Raw genomic sequence first — 19,046 nt, 5'->3', positions numbered from 1 at the left:
GTAAAATGTACTCATATGGGGTATGCATACTCTATGGGATGTCCCCTATAGAAACAAACCATTAGTTTTTTCTACTTATTTGAAATGAGGTGTTTATAGGCCTTTGAAGTCGAATTATGTGGCATATCTCCGAAATGCTGCAGTAAAATGTACTCATATGGGTATGCATACTCTATGGGATGTCCCCTATAGAAACAAACCATTAGTTTTTTCTACTTATTTGAAATGAGGTGTTTATAGGCCTTTGAAGTCGAATAATGTGGCATATCTCCAAAATGCTGCAGTAAAATGTACTCATATGAGGTATGCATACTCTATGGGATGTCCCCTATAGAAACAAACCATTCGTTTTTTCTACTTATTTGAAATGAGGTGTTTATAGACCTCCAAAGTCAAATAATGTGGCATATCTCCAAAATGCTGCAGTAAAATGTACTCATATGAAGTATGCATACTCTATGGGATGTCCCCTATAGAAACAAACCATTAGTTTTTTCTACTTATTTGAAATGAGGTGTTTATAGGCCTTTGAAGTCGAATAATGTGGCATATCTCCAAAATGCTGCAGTAAAATGTACTCATATGAGGTATGCATACTCTATGGGACGCCCCCTATAGAAACTGACCATTATTTTTTTCTACTTATTTGAAATGGAGTCTTTATAGGCCTCCAAAGTCAAATAATGTGGCATATCTCCAAAATGCTGCAGTAAAATGTACTCTTATGAAGTATGCATACTCTATGGGATGTCCCCTATAGAAACAAACCATTAGTTTTTTCTACTTATTTGAAATGAGGTGTTTATAGGCTTTTGAAGTCGAATAATGTGGCATATCTCCAAAATGCTGCAGTAAAAGGGATATTTATGAGGTATGCATACTGTATGGGACGTCCCCTATAGAAACAGACCATTGGTATTTTCTACTTATTTAAAATGAGGTCTTTATAGGCCTAATCAGATAGTAATCCTTATGCAGTAAGACAGTAACACAATTTAATTCAAGAGTAATTGTCATATATGAAAATAACAACAGAGAGATAGAAAGAAATATTAGAAAGAAATACATTAGAAAGAAAAAAGAAATAGATATATTAGAAAAAAGAAAGATATAGTAAGAGAAAGAAACATTAGAAAGAAAAAAGAGATAGATAGATAGATAGATAGATAGATAGATAGATAGATAGATAGATAGATAGATAGATAGATAGATAGATAGATAGATAGATAGATAGATAGATAGATAGATAGATAGATAGATAGATAGATAGATATAGGCAACTCAAGCGCTCTGAAAGCGCGTTCTCTCGCTGCTGTTCCTGAAATTACCGTATTTATAGTAATAGGCGCACACACTTTTTTTTTGGCGGCTGGCTTGACCGTGTATTTTCAAACTGCGGCTGGCTTGACCGCAGTATTCTGAAGTATTCCTCGATAGATACTTTTCTATCCCAGGAGGCCACGGGAGAGGATACGTCATATCAGACACGGAGGAGAAAAGCGACGCGGATGCTGTCAAATGTGAGTATTGAAAACCAAAAACACGGTTCTTGTGTTAAAGTCACATTTGTTGAACTACTGTAGAGTAAACTGCTGAATGTGTAAAGATGCTAGACAGTATAGTTGTGATTTTACTGTAAAAACATGTTTTATTTTGTATAGATAACAGGGAGCTCTAGTAAACACACATAACTTAATTCTCCGAAGAGGATACATCTTAAAGATGCTTACTAAATGTTTATTTAACATCTGACAGGAAAATATTAAGAATATAAAGTATTATGACTTATGCATGATGAATTATGTTCCATGAGTGATGTGTGTATGTGCTATTATGTAAAATTCACTGTTGTCAACACTGTTTACATTACATGAATGCAAGTAATGTAAATAAACAAATGTACACTTAACTAGACAGATATAAGTTATCTATTTTATTTGTCCGTTAGTACTTTTAATAAAACAAGGAACATTTGTGTTGGATAAAAAGTGAGTTAAAACAAATCTTCAACTACCTCAAAATTTAAGGATTTGTAGATTTGAGCACATAAATCTCAGAGGAAACTTGAATCTTGTCTGATGTTACAGGGACAGAAATGAATACAAAGTCTATTTAAATCTTAAGTTGTAGTTTATTTTATTTTATTGTAATTTCAAACAGAGTTATTACAGTACTTTTCTGATTCTTGATGTCCATTTGTTGCAGAGCTTTGTGTTGGAGCAGGACCTGTGAGGAAAGATGACAGTGGCATTTGTGAAAAAAAAAAAAAAAAAGGAAAACCTGAAACAAAAATATAAAGTAAGATCATTTTGTTACTTCTAATACAGAAATCAGATGACATTGTGCTGCTAAAATGACTGCTTTTGTATTATATTTGTGCATTATTGTAGGATGTGAAATGTCCTCAGACTGGTGTGAGCACTGAGGATGGAGAACCACAGCAGATCCTGGGAATGGTTCAGTGTCATGGATGAGACCCTCCATCACTCCTCCTGCCCTTACTGCCTCATCTGACCTGATGTTGATGTGATTTCTTCATCCTCAGTGAGTCCAGAGCCAGAGCTAGACAAAGACCAAAGGACAGTGAGGATGTGATTTTGGTCAAATTTGTTCTGCTCATTTCTGTTCATACACTGGAGCTTCAAAAGCATCATCAAATAATGTCATGAAGCTTCTGGAAGTCAGGCTCCATTGACTGATATTGTAGAAACTAGCTGGACAAACTTGATCAAAATCAACTTTTGTGTTCAGGGAGGAAAAAAAAAAAAAATGAACACAGGGATTGAACAGCATGAAGGCAAGTGAATAATGACTGAATCTATTTGTTTGGGTGAACTAACCCTTTATGCCCCCAAATAGAAATATGTATGAAATGTATGTATGAATTTATATTATAGTAGTACCTTGAAAAAGTAAACTTTAAGAAATAAACAGCTTGAATTAGCGTTTGTGCTCGAAACACTAACAAAAAAGGATTTAAAAAAAATCGAATTTACATTTGGCAGATGCTGTTATCCAAAGTGACTAACTGTGCTCTTATTACAGGGATGATCCCGTTGGAGCAACCTGGAGTAAAGTGTCTGGATCAAGCACACACTGGTGGAGACGCTGCAGAGATCGAAAAAGCAAACCTTCTGCTGACCAGCTCAGTGGTTTAACCCACCACACCACAAAAGTAATGAAGCTACGACAGAAATTATCATGTAATTGTAAAAATATGAAATGAAGTATGGCAAGAAACTGAATGCTGACATGAATGAAGTGTAAAAAGTTTTCATCTGTTTATTCAGTCATGCTGATGGAGAGCACATGGATGTTTGGATCAGACACAGCAGAGCCATATTGTCCCGCACATCTTCTCCCACTCCTGCTTTAAGGTTGTGGGGTTCAGAGGATCATCATCATGGTCTTCCTCATCCTCTGGATCAACGATGTCTCCATTGAGAAGAGCAGCAGTGAGGAACATGATGATGAAGGTGTTCATCAGCTGCTTGATCAGAATAAAGCTGCAGAATTGGCACAGCTGTGTTGAGATGACAGCAGGACTGTAAATACCTGATTGTTAGATCAATAAATTTGAATAAAGCTTTGTTTTGTGTGTTGTTGACTTGTACATGCATTTATTTATTTATTGTCATTATTACTTTTATTAATTCTTTACTTACTTTAATTATGCTATTATCAGTAAATTTATATATTGTATTACTTCATGCTTTCATTGACTGTAAATGGAGATGTATTCACATCAGCTGTATTTGTCTAGTGTGTGTTCATGCACAGCTGTCATATAACAAAACATTACATTTTGCTTGTTTTACTAAAGAAGTAATATGAAAAGTAATATAATTAAGTTTTGGTTTATGGTTAATGTTGGGGTGTGCTAGCAAAGCAGTTCATTCTGAGGTAATCTTAATTTCAAGTTGATTTTACTTACATTTTTTTTGAGTATAAAATCAAGAGTCTTCTTCAAAGGCGAGATCTTCGAGCAGCTGCTGATGTCTTCTTTGGCTTCAGACATTGCTAACACTGAGGAAAACTGCACTAGGTAGGGTTGTGGAGTTACTGGTGCTGTGAGGTGTTAGTGCAACTGTCACTCATATCTTTATTTTACTTTATAGATCAGGGAAAATACCAACAATGAACAATAATAATAATAATAATAATAAAAAAAAAAAAAACGTGTTTGTATACATCATCGTTTGAAATTATATACACACATAAAGCATGATGACAAGGTTAAATATTTTGAATACATCATAATGCATAAAAGTATTTATTTTATTTATTATGTGTAAGCCTGAGGGATGAAACTAGAGCCAATTCAACAAGAAAATGTGGAAAAAATTTGATTTATGCTTGTGGATGGACATTTTTGCATATAATATAAAGAAATTAATAACATATTCACACGAATTTGGATATTTGTAACAAAAAATAAACTCGCATTATAAAAATATAAGAACTTTAACCCAAAATATATTAGTTGTAGCCTACTACAATTACAAAATTACTGGCAGCTGTTTCTTCAACAAGATCACAAAATAAGCAGTTTAATCAATATCAAGATATTAACAGATAGAAGAATTAAACCTGTCGCTCTTTTAAGTTGTTGCGCTTGTGATAACGTCGTAGGTCACATGATAACGTCAACATGGCGGATTATTTTCGGATCTCGCATACTCAACGAGATTTGGCTGTTAAGTACCTACTATTTTGGCGCTTGTTAAGTAAGTACTTATTGAAATTAAGTACCTACTCATTGAGTAGGTACTTATTGAAATTAAGTACCTACTCATTGAGTAGGCGGTTTCGGACGCAGCCTTTGTTTCAACTACGGTGGAGTTTTTCACCCGGAAGGGGTATGTGTGACGCTCCCTGGCGAGGTGGCTGACGGGATTTGTAGTTCTAACGCTCTAGTTTGTCAGCGTCTCATGCTTCAGTTTAGCGGCGTCTCACGTGTGTTTGTATTGTTGTTGTGTTTGCTCTGCTGCCTCTCTTTCTAAAGATGTCGTCGGTGATCGAGGATTTCTTCGCATTTCCTTCGGAAATCTTGCTGGATAGATGTACGAAGGAAGAGCTGTTGCAGATTGCCGAGCGCTTTGGTGTTGAGGTAACGAGTAATGATAAGAAGCTCAAAGAGACGCTGATGAAAGTTGTGAGAGACGCACTTTACGAGTTGGGTGTTTTAGAGGTAAGAGCTCAAACTATAAATCCTGATGTGTCTTTAACCTCTCCTCTTTATGATGCCGATCAAAACGCAAAGTTTAGTGAGATATCTTTGCAAGAGAAACGGTTATGTGTTGATGCGGAAAAACTTCGTGCCGAGCGTGATGCATGTGCACTGAAAGAGAAGGAGTTAGAAAAGGATTTTGAGATTAAGAAATTACAACAGCAATTAGAGATGCGTAAAATGGAGTTACAATTTGAAAAAGAGAGACAAGAACGAGAGTTCCAGTTAAAGAAACTTGAGTTAGAACTGAATGCAAAAGCAGTTGAAATTCCTGTTCAAGTTTCATCTGATGAATTCGCGCACGCTGCACCTGTGTTTGACGTTTATAAAAACATTCGATTAGTGCCGCTGTTTTTAGAGAAGGAAGTGGAGAAGTATTTCCAACATTTTGAACGCGTTGCAGAGTCGTTGAAATGGCCAAAAGAATTTTGGACCTTACTGTTGCAGTGTGTTTTAGTGGGGCGAGCACAAGAGGTGTATTCAGCGCTGACTATTGAACAAAGTGGTAATTATGAAATCGTTAAGTCTGCTATTTTGCATGCTTATGAATTGGCACCTGAGGCATACCGCCAGAAATTTAGGAGTCATGTTAAGTTTGAGAAGTGCACTTATCTTGAGTTTGCTAGAGAGAAAGAGAACCTGTTTGATCGCTGGTGTTCTTCTGTAAAAATTACAACGAAAGAACAGCTTAGAGAGCTAATTCTTCTAGAAGAGTTCAAAAATTGTGTCCCAAGTGCTGTTGCTATGTATCTCAATGAACACAAGGTGGCTAAATTGTCTGATGCTGCTCTAATGGCAGATGAATTTGTCCTTACTCATCAAGGTTCTGTTCATCTAAATGAGCTGACTAGGTCAAAGTTAAGCATCTCTGTTAAAAATAAAAGGATGGTTGCGTGGCCGAATGCTGTGTCAAATTTTGCTGACAATACTTCAGTGACACGCACAAAAGGTGAGATGGTTTGCTTCTATTGTAGAAAGCCAGGACATAAAATTTCAGACTGTGCTGTTCTCAAAAAGAAAGATAGAACTGTTAAACCTGTTGGTTTAATTTCTACGTCAAGTGTAAATTATAGTCCTAACAAGCAGATTGGGCAGGTGAGTGTCACTGTAAAGGAGAAAGTTAAAAACAGTGACTTTGGACCATTTCTCACTGATGGAAGTGTTTCTTTGCCTGACTCTGATGAAAAGGTTCCTGTGCGTATCCTTCGTGATACTGTCGTTTTTGCTGGAAGGACTTTTGTCTCTGTCCGAACGTACTGCCACTGGGTCTCATGTGTTGGTTCGAGGGCTTGAAATGGACTACATGGAAGTTCCTCTACACCGCATTCATTTTAATTCCAGACTTGTGTCAGGTGACGTGGTTGTAGGAGCTCGTGCAATGCTTCCTATCCCTGGTGTTACTTTTATACTTGGCAATGACTTAGCTGGGGGAAATGTTTGGGAGAAGTCAGATGGTGATGTTCCACCTATAGTAATTCCTGTTGTGGATGAATTGAATGGATCTTCTGACTGTCCTAATTTATTCCCTGCTTGTGTAATAACTCGAGCAATGGCCAAGAGACAAATGTTTGATGAAACAGAATGTTCTTACTGATACTTTTCTTGATTCTGTAAATTCCTCTCAACCAGAACCCAGTACTGTGTACTGAAGTTGAAGATGTGAACCCTATGCATGAGTTACCGTCTGATGGTGAACATAAGATGAATATGTCTGACTCCATGTTTGAAAGTCCATTAATGTGTGACGACCATGTTAACACTTGTCCTTCATCTTCACTTTATAGTGTGACTCGAGAAGAATTAATATCAGCACAGCATGCAGATGAAACTCTTCAAGAAATGTTCTCCTTGGCTGCTGGAGGAGGAAAGGAGACTTCATCTTTTTATTTTTTTAAAGATGGATTACTTTGTAGACGACAACCTGTGAGTCTTGACACTTTCCTTGATCCTAGGATCCAAATTGTAGTTCCACGTACTTTTCATCAGGCCATCCTACAGCTGTCACATCAGGGCCTTGCTGGTCATATGGGGGTACGGAAGACGTATGATAGAATTCTGAGGAAATTCTATTGGCCTAGAGTCAAGAGGGATGTTATTAACTATATACGGTCTTGTCACATCTGTCAAATGACTGGAAAGCCAAACCAAAAGGTTCCTTTAGCTCCTTTACAGCCCATTGCAGTAGTCACCACTCCTTTTGAACACTTGATCGTTGACTGCGTTGGTCCTTTACCACGATCTAAGGCTGGGCATGCTTATTTACTTACTGTAATGTGCCAGTCTACACGTTATCCTGCAGCTTATCCTTTGAGATCGATTACAACTAAATCAATTTTAAAGGCTTTAGTGAGTTTTATGTCTGTCTTTGGCATCCCAAAAACCATTCAGTCTGATCAGGGCTCAAATTTTATGTCCAGACAATTTTCTAAAGCTATGCAACAACTTAAAGTTAAACACAACATCTCGAGTGCCTATCAGCCTCAGAGTCAGGGAGGGCTGGAAAGATTCCATCAGACTCTCAAGTCACTCTTGAGATCATATTGTGTTGAACTTGATTGTGACTGGGAGGATGGACTTTCTTGGATGCTGTTAGCTATTCATGAGGTTGTTCAAGAGAGCACAGGTTTTAGCCCAAATGAGTTAGTGTTTGGACATACTGTCAGGGGCCCTATTGCTGTCTTGGCAGATGAATGGAAAACATCTGATCCACCCGAGAATGTCTTGGATTATGTGAGTAGTTTTCGTTACAGACTTTATGAAGCCAGAGCTATTGCTCTACGAAAATTAGGTAAGTCTCAAGGAAAGATGCAGAGGTTGTATGATCGTAAGGTTAAGTCCAGAAGTTTCCAAGTAGGAGATCAAGTGCTCGCTTTGCTACCTGTTCCGAGTAGTCCATTTCATGCTAGGTTCACTGGACCTTATACGATAGCGAAGTGTTATTCTAACAATAACTATCTTTTAAACACGCCTGATCGTAGAAAGAAAGTACAGGTTTGTCATGTTAATTTATTAAAATCATATGTGACTCCTGTACCTTCTCTGTCTATTGCTGCTGTGACAACTACTGAACTTCTAGATCCGAGTGTCTCTACAGTATCTGTAGATGTGGTTGACGATCCGGAGGAGACTAAAGGTCCTTCTCGGGGAGAAGTGGAAGGGCGCCTCAACAATTCTGAGGTTCTAGCTAATTTAGCCGGTTATCTGTCTCATTTGTGTGAACCAGAGAGGACAGATATAATTAAGTTGGTAAGTTCATTCCCCTCACTCTTTTCTGATGTTCCTACCCGAACTCATGTCATTGAACATGACATTGATGTTGGTATGGCTCAACCTGTAAAACAACATCCATACCGTGTAAATCCTCTAAAAAGGAAGTTGCTTCAGAAAGAGGTGGATTATTTACTTGCTCATAATTTAGCAGAACCTAGTTTCAGTTCTTGGAGCTCTCCCTGCATTTTGGTGAGTAAATCTGATCATTCCTATCGTTTCTGTACTGACTACAGGAAGCTTAACTCTTTGAGAAAACCTGATTGTTTCCCTCTTCCCAGAATCGATGACTGTGTAGATCGTGTGGGCTCTGCTCAGTTTGTTAGTAAATTCGATCTTCTAAAAGGCTATTGGCAGGTGCCCTTGACCTCACGTGCTAAAGAACTATCTGCTTTTATTACACCTGATAGTTTTCTACAGTACACAGTTATGCCTTTTGGAGTTCGAAATGCTCCTGCTACTTTTCAGCGGTTAGTAAATCGAGTGCTGTCTGGGTTGAGGGGATGTGAAGCTTACCTGGATGATGTCGTTTTGTACAGTTCTTCTTGGTTAGAACATCTCGCACAAATTAGAGAGCTTTTTGAGCGTTTGGCTGAGGCTAACCTGACTATAAATCTTGCCAAATGTGAATTTGGCAAGGCCACCGTGACATACTTGGGTAAGGTAGTTGGTCGGGGGTGTGTAAAACCCATCAGCGCTAAAGTTGAAGCTATCTGTAGTTTTCCTGTTCCAGTTACCCGTCGCGAGTTACGCCGTTTTCTTGGGATGGTAGGTTATTACAGAGGCTTCTGTCGGAACTTTGCGACTGTTGTTGCCCCTCTGACCGATTTGTTAAGCCCAAAGACGTCTTTTAAATGGTCACAACAGTGTCAGTGTGCCTTTGAAAATGCTAAGTCTCTTCTAGCCAATGCTCCTGTGCTGAAGTCGCCACAGTTTGAAAAACCCTTCCTCCTTGCTATTGATGCTAGCGCGTACGGTGCTGGTGCTGTTCTTTCGCAAGATGTAAATGGGATTGAGCATCCGGTCAGTTATTTTTCAAAAAAGTTCAATCATCATCAGAAAATGTATTCGACAGTGGAAAAGGAGGCTTTAGCCCTTGTTTTAGCCGTTCAACACTTCGAGGTCTATTTGAGTTCAGTCTGCGGTCCTATTGTGGTATACACTGACCACAACCCATTAACATTTTTAGATCGAATGCGTGGTAAGAACCAAAGAATTCTGAGATGGAGTCTAATTCTACAACCTTTTCACTTGCAGATTAAACACATCCGTGGCAAGGATAACTTGATAGCCGATGCTCTTTCTCGTGCATAAGAGATTCCAGTAGTGTCGAAAAAAAAAAAAAAAAAAAAAAAAAAAAATTCTCTCCTTTTCTCTTTTTCAATTCTTCCCTCTATCCTTCTTTGTTCTCTCTATTTCTTCTCTTTGTCCTAGGGCCCAGGATTTCGGGAGTGAAATGGAGTGGGAGCATGGAGATGAGTATTGTTGTAATTTTAAACTTTTGTTGTTTGCATTGCAAAATTGTTTTTTTTTTTTTTCCCTTTTGTCGGTTCTTCAGGGAACCTTCTTTTGGAGTGGGAGGTGTGACGTCCCCAGCCTAAACCTATTGGTGTAATATGCGGGGCTCCTAATTGGTTCATACCCACTAATTACCAACAGTATAAAATGGCGCTGAATTTCTAGACGAGAGGCACTTTCTGGGGAGCTTTCCTCGGGGGTGGCTCATTTTTGTGTTGACCTGGCATGTAGCATAATTCCTTTGTTATTCTTTACTTTCTGATACACCCCTAGATTTTTTTTTTTCTGTTTATTGTTTTCGTTTGTATAATTTGTTGGACTTAATAAATCTTTTTTTGGAAATTTGATTTCGTGGTCTAATCCCTCTTTTATGTTGCGGCTTATAACGAGTGGGTCGTAACATAGTCAAAACTTGTACTGCTGAACCTTAATCTCATTTCCATTAGGATAAGTAAAATATTAAATAGATTCTGTTACTATGCTAAAATGTTTCTCACAGTGAAAAAAAAAAGAAAGAAAAACAGCTTTTTAAAATAGTTCTTCAGTATCTGTCTATTCTATACTCAGGTTTAGTCCTCATCACTGTCTGTTTCATCAGAGCTGTAGTTTATTGCCTCAGTTTCTTCATCGGAAATGTTATCAAATAGAATGCTGTCCGAAGCCTGTCCCAGAACACACTGCCGGTATAACATCCTAGCATTATTTTGCAGAAACTGAAGGTCCATTGGCACTCTCCTCTGAAAGCTCAAAGTCACTGTCTACACAAAGAAATGAAAACATTGAAGAGGATAAATAAAATCAGATCCTAATGTTTTAATTAGGATGTTCTAATGTCATTAATCCAGCAATGCACTGGTTATTGAATTTGTAAAGGATACTCACTGTTAGTTTGTATTTGAACTGAGAGATCCCTCAGGGAACATTCAGCTTCCTTCAGTGATTGCCAGTGTTGCTTCACCTCCATCACTATGATCTGCTCCTCCTCCTTCAGTCGGGAAAGCATCATGAACCGGTCAAAGACCATCTTCTTAGTTGAGAGGTTGCCATTACCTGCAATTAATGAAGGTCCTAAATTACCATCTTTTAAACACTGAGGAGGACTGTATTAACATCAAAATGTTTATCAGATACACTGAATATTTTTTTTTTTAAAGTTAATTACTAGTGTCAGGGCATTCCCATGGCCATTGGAAATGATCAGCTGTGAGCAGTTCATCCACAGAAGGAAGCTGGTGGACTGACTGTTCATTGAAGTCCTTAATGGCAGCTGCCAAGGTTGACTTGTCTTCATTAATTTTCCTCCTTATTTTGTGCCTTCTCTTGTTGCTATCTAATAAATCAATAACATATATTATTATAACAGCACTCAATTTCATTCCTTAGCTATATTAATTATTTTTTATGATCATCATCTTATATTAATCATTTTTCTCAGCTTTATGCTGATATAAAGGCCTCGAATTCTGCCCTCAAGTCCAGTGTCATCCTTTGCACTTGATACTACATCCCAAACAAATGAATTAGCCTTACAAATTTGATATACTCTACCTTCTGTGCAAAACATTTATAATGGAAAAAAAATGTTATTACATAAAAAAAACTAAAACAGGCCCTTCAAAATGTATTACCTGTGGCCCACTGCTGGACATCACTGACCCACTGCCGAATGTCATCCTCACTGACATTAAGCTCAGCCTGCAGACTTTCAAAGCTCTCCCTTTCCACTTTCAGCCTTTCGGTTGTCTAAATACATATCAAAACACTATAAAATGAATTTGATCATAAAGGTTTATAGTTCAACAATGTATGCAATAGATGTAATTGCTCAAATTATGTTATAGGCTTAGCTCACCCCAAAATGAAAATTCTGTCATTAATTACTCACCCTCATGTCGTTCTACACACGCAAGACCTTCGTTCATCTTCAGAACACAAATTAAGATATTTCTGATGACAGAATGCTGTCAGATCTTTCCACAGACTGAATTTTGCAACTACCACTTTGACGCTTTGAAAAGTTCATAAAGACATCGTAAAATTAATCCATATGAATAAAGTGGTTTAATCCACATTTTCTGAAGAGAATCGATCACTTGTTATGATGAACAGATGAAGAATGAACCTCTTTGGTTACGCAGCACGTTTGAGCCTCCAAGAGAGGTTTACTCTTGTGCATAATTCAAGTTTGGTTGAGCTTCTGCTTATGTCTGCTGATCAATGTTTACATGCGAGTAAAAGCCTAAATTAAATCTGTTCGTCATAACAACCAATCGATTTTCTTCAGAAAATTTTGAATAAACTACTCAATTCATATGGATTAGTTTTCCGACCTCTTTACTGAGTTTTTGAAGCATCAACGTTTCAATTACAAAGGCAGTCAATGGAAAGAATTCTGACACCATTCTGTCATCAAAAATATTTTAATTTGTGTTCTGAAGATGAACAAAGGTCTTACAGGTGTGGAACGACAGGAGGGTGAGTAATAAATGGTAGAGTTTTCATTTTTGGGTGAACTAACCCTTTAAATGTACTTTTTGTATGATAAGAACAAGGTTGACTTTTGCATCAGTAAAATACCTTAATGTATCTTTGAGACAAACATTTGGCCAGATTTTCAGACTTCCGTTTGTTCCATGCAGAGGCAAGAACAGTGAGCATGTCTGAACGTGCTATTATTAGATAGTTGGTCAAAGAAAATACATTAAAAAAAGTGTAGGGTCTGCACAGTCTCAAAGATGAGCAGGTCCCACCATAAACTGTGTTTAAGTCCCAATTCACGGAACTTCGGTTTGTAAATCTTACATCTCATCCGGCCCGGCAGACACTAATGGATCACGAGACTCTTTTTATGACTATTTCGATAAGTCCAAAACTCTCCTCTGTGACTTCAAAGGAGATGCGAACACCACGGATCGGGTTTCGAGGAGACAGGACCGAATTCCAAACGGTCATAAAAAGAAAATACACGCACGCACCCACAGACACATACAAAGCCCTACATAAAGACTGTATACACAAATATTATACATGCAAATATGAATGTATCTGCCACTATGGTGCTTGTTGCATGTATGTGTTGCTAATGTAGAATCGTAGGATTGACTGTAGTAGGTTAGTTTTCATGTTAAACGATAGTATTAGAGTAGAAAGTGTATCTTCTTTATATGACGAGAGACACCTGTCGAGTTTGATCTCTCCGTAAAGCTGTGAATCCGAGCTATTCACTCATGTACGTTACATTTCTGTCAAATGCATCGTTCAATGTTTAATAATACTATGAAGAAAATGCACTGATTCAACATACCATAAATTAACTCATTGGACAGGACAAAGGGATGTGGAAAACCGCCAAATTGCAACGCTATCATTGGAGGACGTTATCAAGAAGGCGTTCTGGCCTGTTGTCCTTAAAATACCATGACACACGTCTTTTCGTTGCGCACATTTTCTGCACGAGTTCCTGCCGTCAGGACGGACTCTCTTCTTTATTTTCCGGTCATATTACAACAGTTAAACCTTCGTTTGAAACTTCGCCGAAACAACCTCCGGAAGAAGAAACAACTATCAAACCGAGCGCTCTGAAACTCTAAGCACCCCAACGAACCTATGCAAGTATAACGTTTTTACGATTTTAAATACTGAGTTTCCTTGCTGGCTCTTAAAGGTGAACTGTTGCAATTTGCCACGCTTTGATCATCTCTCTCTTTTCTGCCTTTACTTTCACTTGTATGTATCTGTATGTACTTGTGTACATTTATCCGTATAACCTTTGTATTACCCGTTCTGTATATTAAACATATCATATCCACGCTTTTGTTCACCTGCTCCTTCAACCACAACCGAGTCACTTTAACGTTCTGATTCTAATATCCTTGCTTTACGTTTGGATGCTATTCTAGAAATTGATCCTTGTGGCCACAGGGTAATATTTCTGTCGTAATAGTCTGTGAACTTATCGGTGTGCTGGACGGACCGGTAGTTCTCTACATAATTATTAAAACAGAGCTAACCATATATGTGATTGATTATAATTCGTTGTAGTTAATTCACCATATATGGTTAATTCCCCCCTTGGGTCGGTATGTGCATAATAATAATTCATAAAACCTTATGAATTATTATATTCATATTCTACCCATAAATTGATTAATAACTGTGCAAATCGTCACATAAGTTATAGTCATGATTCATTGATACTTAGAAATAACTATATGTTAAAAGTAGTGTTTATCTAATATATTCACCAGCTTTGGACATGTATTTAGTGCAAATTGCAGCTCTCGACAAGAAGGAGTTGACTTGCTCCACCTCTTCTCCAATTGTAAGACCAGCTCCCTCTTGGTTTCTTCCAGACCATTTTATCTACAAAAAACAAAAACAAAAAACAATGGCTGTTCAAATAAAAGTACATGTCCATACCACAAAAATATCATTAATATAATTTAATGTAAAGAAAGAATCTTACCTCACAACTCCACTCATGTGCTTTGGCATGCATAACAGATAATAGTGGGTGCATATTTAATAAAGGCCTTAGCTCTGGACAGTGTCCCACCACTCTCTTTAAGTATGGCCAGTACTTGCAGGCGACATCTGAGCAGAAGAATGACACATTTTCTTTTGAGAGGGTGTTTTGAAGGAACAGGGGATAAGCAAATATTTCCCCTCTGAACATATTTAGGCCCTTTAAAAGTCCTCCATGTCGGCACACAGCAATCTCAAGGCCTTCCTCATCAATCTTTGATGTCGACTTTTTTGCAGACTCCTTGGCTGCTGTCCATTGAGAAGAGCCACACACCCCTTTACCTGTGGCCTACAAGACATTACAATAAAATAATTATTTATATTTTAATAATGGTAGCAGGACTGGAATAAGCAATATGACAATAAGTTAAGGGTTATTACATGCTTGGTCTTTTCATGAACATATGCCACAAAGGAGGAAACATCTTCATCCTTCATTATAAATGTCCCATCGAAGTAGCCCTTCTCTGTGCTTAATTTTATTGGGAAAGAGAAACATGATATAGACAGTTAAGTAGTACAATAAAAAAATAAAGAAAAAAACATACCCATGTGCATTGTTGAATCTGTACAGCTTCCTGTTGCCATCTACTGAGATGGCATGCATGGATGGACTGCAAGCAGGACATTTAAATGGCTGTACACCACAAAGCCTCTCAACTTCATGCTGGGCAAAGGTCCACTCCAGCAAGGCTTTCTGGAATGTGTCTCCACATATTTTACCACTCTGTTGAAATAACCAAAAAAAACAAACTTTAAAAAACAAACATCATGTTAACAATATACACTGAATAACAATATTTACCCTGCCATTGTACTCTGTTCTCTGGTCAAGCATTCCAAGGAACGCTTGACGTGAAAGACCTGGAGCAAAAAGTTTTAAATCCAGAAAAGACCTAAAAAGGCCAGCCTCATACACGGTCTCAAAATGTATAGAGGCTGGCCAGTACCCAGACTTGAGGAGATCACTGAGCCCCACTGCCCATGTTTTCCCGCAGCATGATGTCTCCAGTGATGGAAGGGTGAGATTGTACCGTCCTATAATAAAAAAGTTCACATACATCACAATAGCTTTAAAATTCCTAATCACAGATAATACATGCAAGCATTGAGTTCTTATATTAACCTTAATTTGTGTTGTTTTCATGAAGAGAAAAAACTACATCTTACCATCAAAATGTATTACAATAATGGGCTTGCCACTGATCAACCTGCAGGAACTTTCTGAACAGGCACAAATTTTCTCTGGCAAAAGTAGTGGAAGATATCGGACTAAAAATTCAAAAGCAAAACAATGATAATAAACTCCTTATTAAAGGATTTATAAACAAGGTAAAATTAAATATAATCTAATATATTTACTAAATATATGATAATATATCATAACTATTTTAAATATATATTATAATTATATACACTAATGAACAGCCATTTAAAATATACAGACTGAAAAGTATGATGGGAAAAGCATACCCTGTTCAGAGAACTCAATGGCCTCGCAATGTCTCTTCACTGCTGTTGTTGGACTCAATGGCTTGAAGAATCCATGGGCCATAGAGTCTCTGTTATGGAGAGGTTGGAGCTGATGAACATGTTCATCACATACAGTGCATAGAAACTGCCTAGGTCCCTGCACCGTACAATGGCCTCTGCAGTAAGACAGTGTTGGCAGATGTGTTCCTGAACATATTCAGCTGCCAAAAGATTCTTAACCATGGCCTCCCTTGCAATGTGCCATCTTTCGTGGCTTAGGGATTGCCTCTTTTGCCAGGTTGTGGCCAAAGACACCTCTTCAGGCTGAACACATTCGTCATTAAGGACATGCTCTAATTCTTCAATGAGCTAGGAATGATGGGTTCTGGTTCCTCAGTCTTTTCCTCAGGAGCATGTAGACGGGAGAGAGCATCCGCTTTAACATTCTTCGTACCAGGGCGGAAGGAGATCGTGTAGTTAAAGCGGGAGAAAAACATGGCCCAGCGAGCTTGTCTAGGGTTCAATCTTTTCGCAGAGCGAAGGTACTCCAAGTTTTTGTGATCCGTTAATACTAGGAAAGCATGTTTGGCTCCCTCCAGCCAATGCCTCCACTCTTCCAAGGCAAGCTTGACCGCTAGAAGTTCCCTGTCCCCGATGGAATAGTTGACTTCCGCCGGGCTGAGCTTGCGGGAGAAGGCGGCGCATGGATGGAGTCTACTTGGGGTCCCCTGCTGCTGCGATAATACCGCCCCCACTCCAGTGGTAGACGCGTCCACCTCAACAATAAACTGTTTCTCTGGGTCAGGATGCACGAGTAAGGGAGCGGTGGTAAAGGCTTCTTTGAGCTGGTTGAAGGCGTTGGTGGCTGCCGGGGTCCAGGACAGAGACTTGGGCTGGTTGCGGAGTAGACTGGTGAGTGGATGGGCGATAGAGCTGTAACCTTTGATGAAGCGTCTGTAGAAATTTGAGAAACCGAGGAAACGCTGGAGTTCTTTTATGGTGGTGGGTTCTGGCCAGTTGGTTATGGATTCCACCTTCCTCTCGTCCATCCGGATGCCACTGTGGTCGATGTTATATCCCAGGAATGAAACAGAAGGTTGATGGAAAGTGCATTTTTCGGCCTTGAGGAACAGATGGTATTGGCGAAGGCGGGTGAGGACCTCCGCAACGTGTTGGCGATGTTCGGCCTGGCTCCGGGAGTAGATGAGAATATCGTCTATGTAGACCAGGACAAACCGGTGGAGAAACTCCCGGAGCACCTCATGAATGAAGTCCTGGAATACGGAGGGGGCGTTGACTAGTCCATACGGCATGACCAAGTACTCATAGTGGCCAGTAGGGGTGATGAAGGCGGTCTTCCACTCGTCCCCCTCACGTATCCGGATGAGGTTGTACGCGCTGCGGAGGTCCAACTTCGTGAACACAGTGGCACCACGGAGATGTTCTAGGGCCGCTGGGACGAGAGGAAGGGGATAACGGAACTTCACAGTTATTTTATTGAGTGCTCGGTAGTCAATACAGGGCCGCAAGCCTCCGTCCTTTTTAGCCACAAAGAAGAAACTGGAAGCAGCAGGGGAAGTAGACGGCCTGATGTATCCTTGGTTGAGGGCTTCCTTGATGTAATCCTCCATGGCCTTCTCCTCCGGGATGGAAAGAGGGTAGATCTTTCCCTTGGGCACTGGTTCACCCGGAAGCAGGTCGATGGCACAATCCCATGGCCGGTGTGGAGGCAGCTTGGAAGCCCGCTGAGGGCAAAATACGTCGCTGAAGGGGGCGTAACACTCGGGGATTTCAACAGAACGTTGTTCAACAGGACTTTCGATGGACGTGGCGCAGAGAGAGAGATCAGGTGAGGAAATAGGTGGAACTGGCAGATCCGTCAAACAGTGTTTGAAGCAAGTGTCGCCCCACTTCAGGACTTCGCCCGTCTTCCAGGAGATGGTGGGATTATGCTGCTCCAACCAGGGGCGCCCCAGAACCACGTCAGCGGTGGAGTCCTCCAGAACCAGCAGATGCGTCTCTTCTTGATGTAGAAGTCCCACTTGAATGGTAACAGGTCCTGCCACGGAGCGGACGCGCTTACGGCTCAGGGGTCGGCCGGTTATGGAGCAGATCTTGTAGATGGTCGGAGACGGAGAGGTCTTGATACAGAGTTGATGACAGAGGGCACCAGAGATGAAGTTGCCGGCGGACCCCGAGTCAATGAGCGCGACCACTGTAAGGGAAACATTGGCGGCAGTAAGATTGACGGCAGTAGTGAGTGGTTTCATTTTGTGAGTAGCAGGAATAATGGCACTCACCAGGGGTCGCGGCGGTCGTGTGGGGCATGCTGCAATCACATGCCCCGGTTCACCACAGTAGAGACAGAGACGAAGGGAGAGACGGCGGCGGCGTTCTTCATAAGATAGACGAGAGTTTACTACATCCATGGGTTCAGAAACTGGTTCTGGAGTGCTGACGGGTTCGGATCGGCAGAGTGGCACGGTGGAGAAGAACTGGTCCTGGTGCTCCTGGAGGCACGCCTGCATGCGTGTGGCGCAGCGGATGGAGAGCTGGATGAACTTTTCTAGGCCGATGTTGTCCTCGCATGCAGCGAGTTGCAGCCGCACCTGAGGTTCCAATCCTTGCCGGTAGTTCGTTATCAGGGCTTGTTCGTTCCATCCGCTGAGGGCTGCAAGCGTTCTGAATTGCAAAGCATAATCATAAATGGACATAGATCCTTGTCTCAAATTATAGAGTTTCTCACCAGCTGAAGAGTCTGTGATGGGTTTCCCGAATACCTCCCGGAAGTGGGAAATAAACGACGAGTAGGATTGGGTTACAGCGCCCTGCTGGGACCAGATGGAATCGGCCCACTTCAATGCTTTGCCGCTGAGTTGAGAGATAATGAACGCTATTTTGGCGGTGTCACTCGGGTACAGGTGCGGCTGCATCTCCAGGACCAGTGTGCATTGCAGCAGAAACCCGCTGCAATCCTCCGCCAATCCTGAGTAGGGCGCCGGTTTGGCCATGGGACTGGCGTACGGCGGCAGTG

The 19,046-nt window shown here is 40.1% G+C and overlaps 2 protein-coding genes across 5 annotated transcripts; one reads left to right on the top strand and one right to left on the bottom strand.

Annotated features, from left to right (window-relative positions):
• The first annotated feature begins 1,361 nt into the window (after nucleotides 1-1,361).
• Nucleotides 1,362-10,134, top strand: LOC125266937. Of its 3 annotated transcripts, XM_048188073.1 has the most exons (5): nucleotides 1,362-1,520; nucleotides 2,206-2,298; nucleotides 2,391-2,544; nucleotides 3,046-3,175; nucleotides 3,291-10,134. In XM_048188073.1, exon 5 carries the CDS (start codon nucleotides 6,899-6,901, stop codon nucleotides 9,809-9,811), a length of 2,913 nt encoding a protein of 970 aa, XP_048044030.1. In that variant the 5' UTR covers nucleotides 1,362-1,520; nucleotides 2,206-2,298; nucleotides 2,391-2,544; nucleotides 3,046-3,175; nucleotides 3,291-6,898; the 3' UTR covers nucleotides 9,812-10,134. The 3 variants fall into 3 exon arrangements, with proteins under 3 accessions (XP_048044030.1, XP_048044029.1, XP_048044031.1); XM_048188072.1 differs by having other exon boundaries at nucleotides 2,206-2,544; XM_048188074.1 differs by having other exon boundaries at nucleotides 2,206-2,544; nucleotides 3,291-7,799.
• A 50-nt stretch (nucleotides 10,135-10,184) lies between these two features.
• On the bottom strand, nucleotides 10,185-16,144 carry LOC125266938. Of its 2 annotated transcripts, XM_048188076.1 has the most exons (12): nucleotides 16,013-16,144; nucleotides 15,710-15,811; nucleotides 15,345-15,577; nucleotides 15,088-15,266; nucleotides 14,921-15,011; nucleotides 14,481-14,828; nucleotides 14,260-14,377; nucleotides 12,593-12,684; nucleotides 11,644-11,758; nucleotides 11,178-11,345; nucleotides 10,898-11,065; nucleotides 10,185-10,773 (listed from the first exon to the last, which is right to left on the bottom strand). In XM_048188076.1, exons 1-12 carry the CDS (start codon nucleotides 16,092-16,094, stop codon nucleotides 10,715-10,717), a joined length of 1,755 nt encoding a protein of 584 aa, XP_048044033.1. In that variant the 5' UTR covers nucleotides 16,095-16,144; the 3' UTR covers nucleotides 10,185-10,714. The 2 variants fall into 2 exon arrangements, with proteins under 2 accessions (XP_048044033.1, XP_048044034.1); XM_048188077.1 differs by lacking the exons at nucleotides 10,185-10,773; nucleotides 10,898-11,065; nucleotides 11,178-11,345 and adding an exon at nucleotides 11,409-11,515.
• Nucleotides 16,145-19,046: the final 2,902 nt, after the last annotated feature.

The sequence above is a fragment of the Megalobrama amblycephala genome, linkage group LG4, assembly GCF_018812025.1.
Source record: "Megalobrama amblycephala isolate DHTTF-2021 linkage group LG4, ASM1881202v1, whole genome shotgun sequence".
NCBI classification, from domain to species: domain Eukaryota; kingdom Metazoa; phylum Chordata; class Actinopteri; order Cypriniformes; family Xenocyprididae; genus Megalobrama; species Megalobrama amblycephala.
The sequence above is the reverse complement of the archived record's forward strand: the minus strand, read 5'-3'. Positions and strand labels throughout refer to the sequence as shown.

Coding starts and splice junctions, on each gene's coding strand:
- LOC125266937 (XM_048188073.1), top strand. CDS start 6,899: ATGCATGAGTTACCGTCTGATGGTGAACATAAGATGAATATGTCTGAC.
- LOC125266938 (XM_048188076.1), bottom strand. CDS start 16,094: ATGGCCCATGGATTCTTCAAGCCATTGAGTCCAACAACAGCAGTGAAG. Junction 15,012..15,087: donor AGATTCAACAATGCACATGG/GTATGTTTTTTT, acceptor AATAAAATTAAG/CACAGAGAAGGGCTACTTCG. Junction 11,066..11,177: donor ATGGGAATGCCCTGACACTA/GTAATTAACTTT, acceptor CATTAATTGCAG/GTAATGGCAACCTCTCAACT.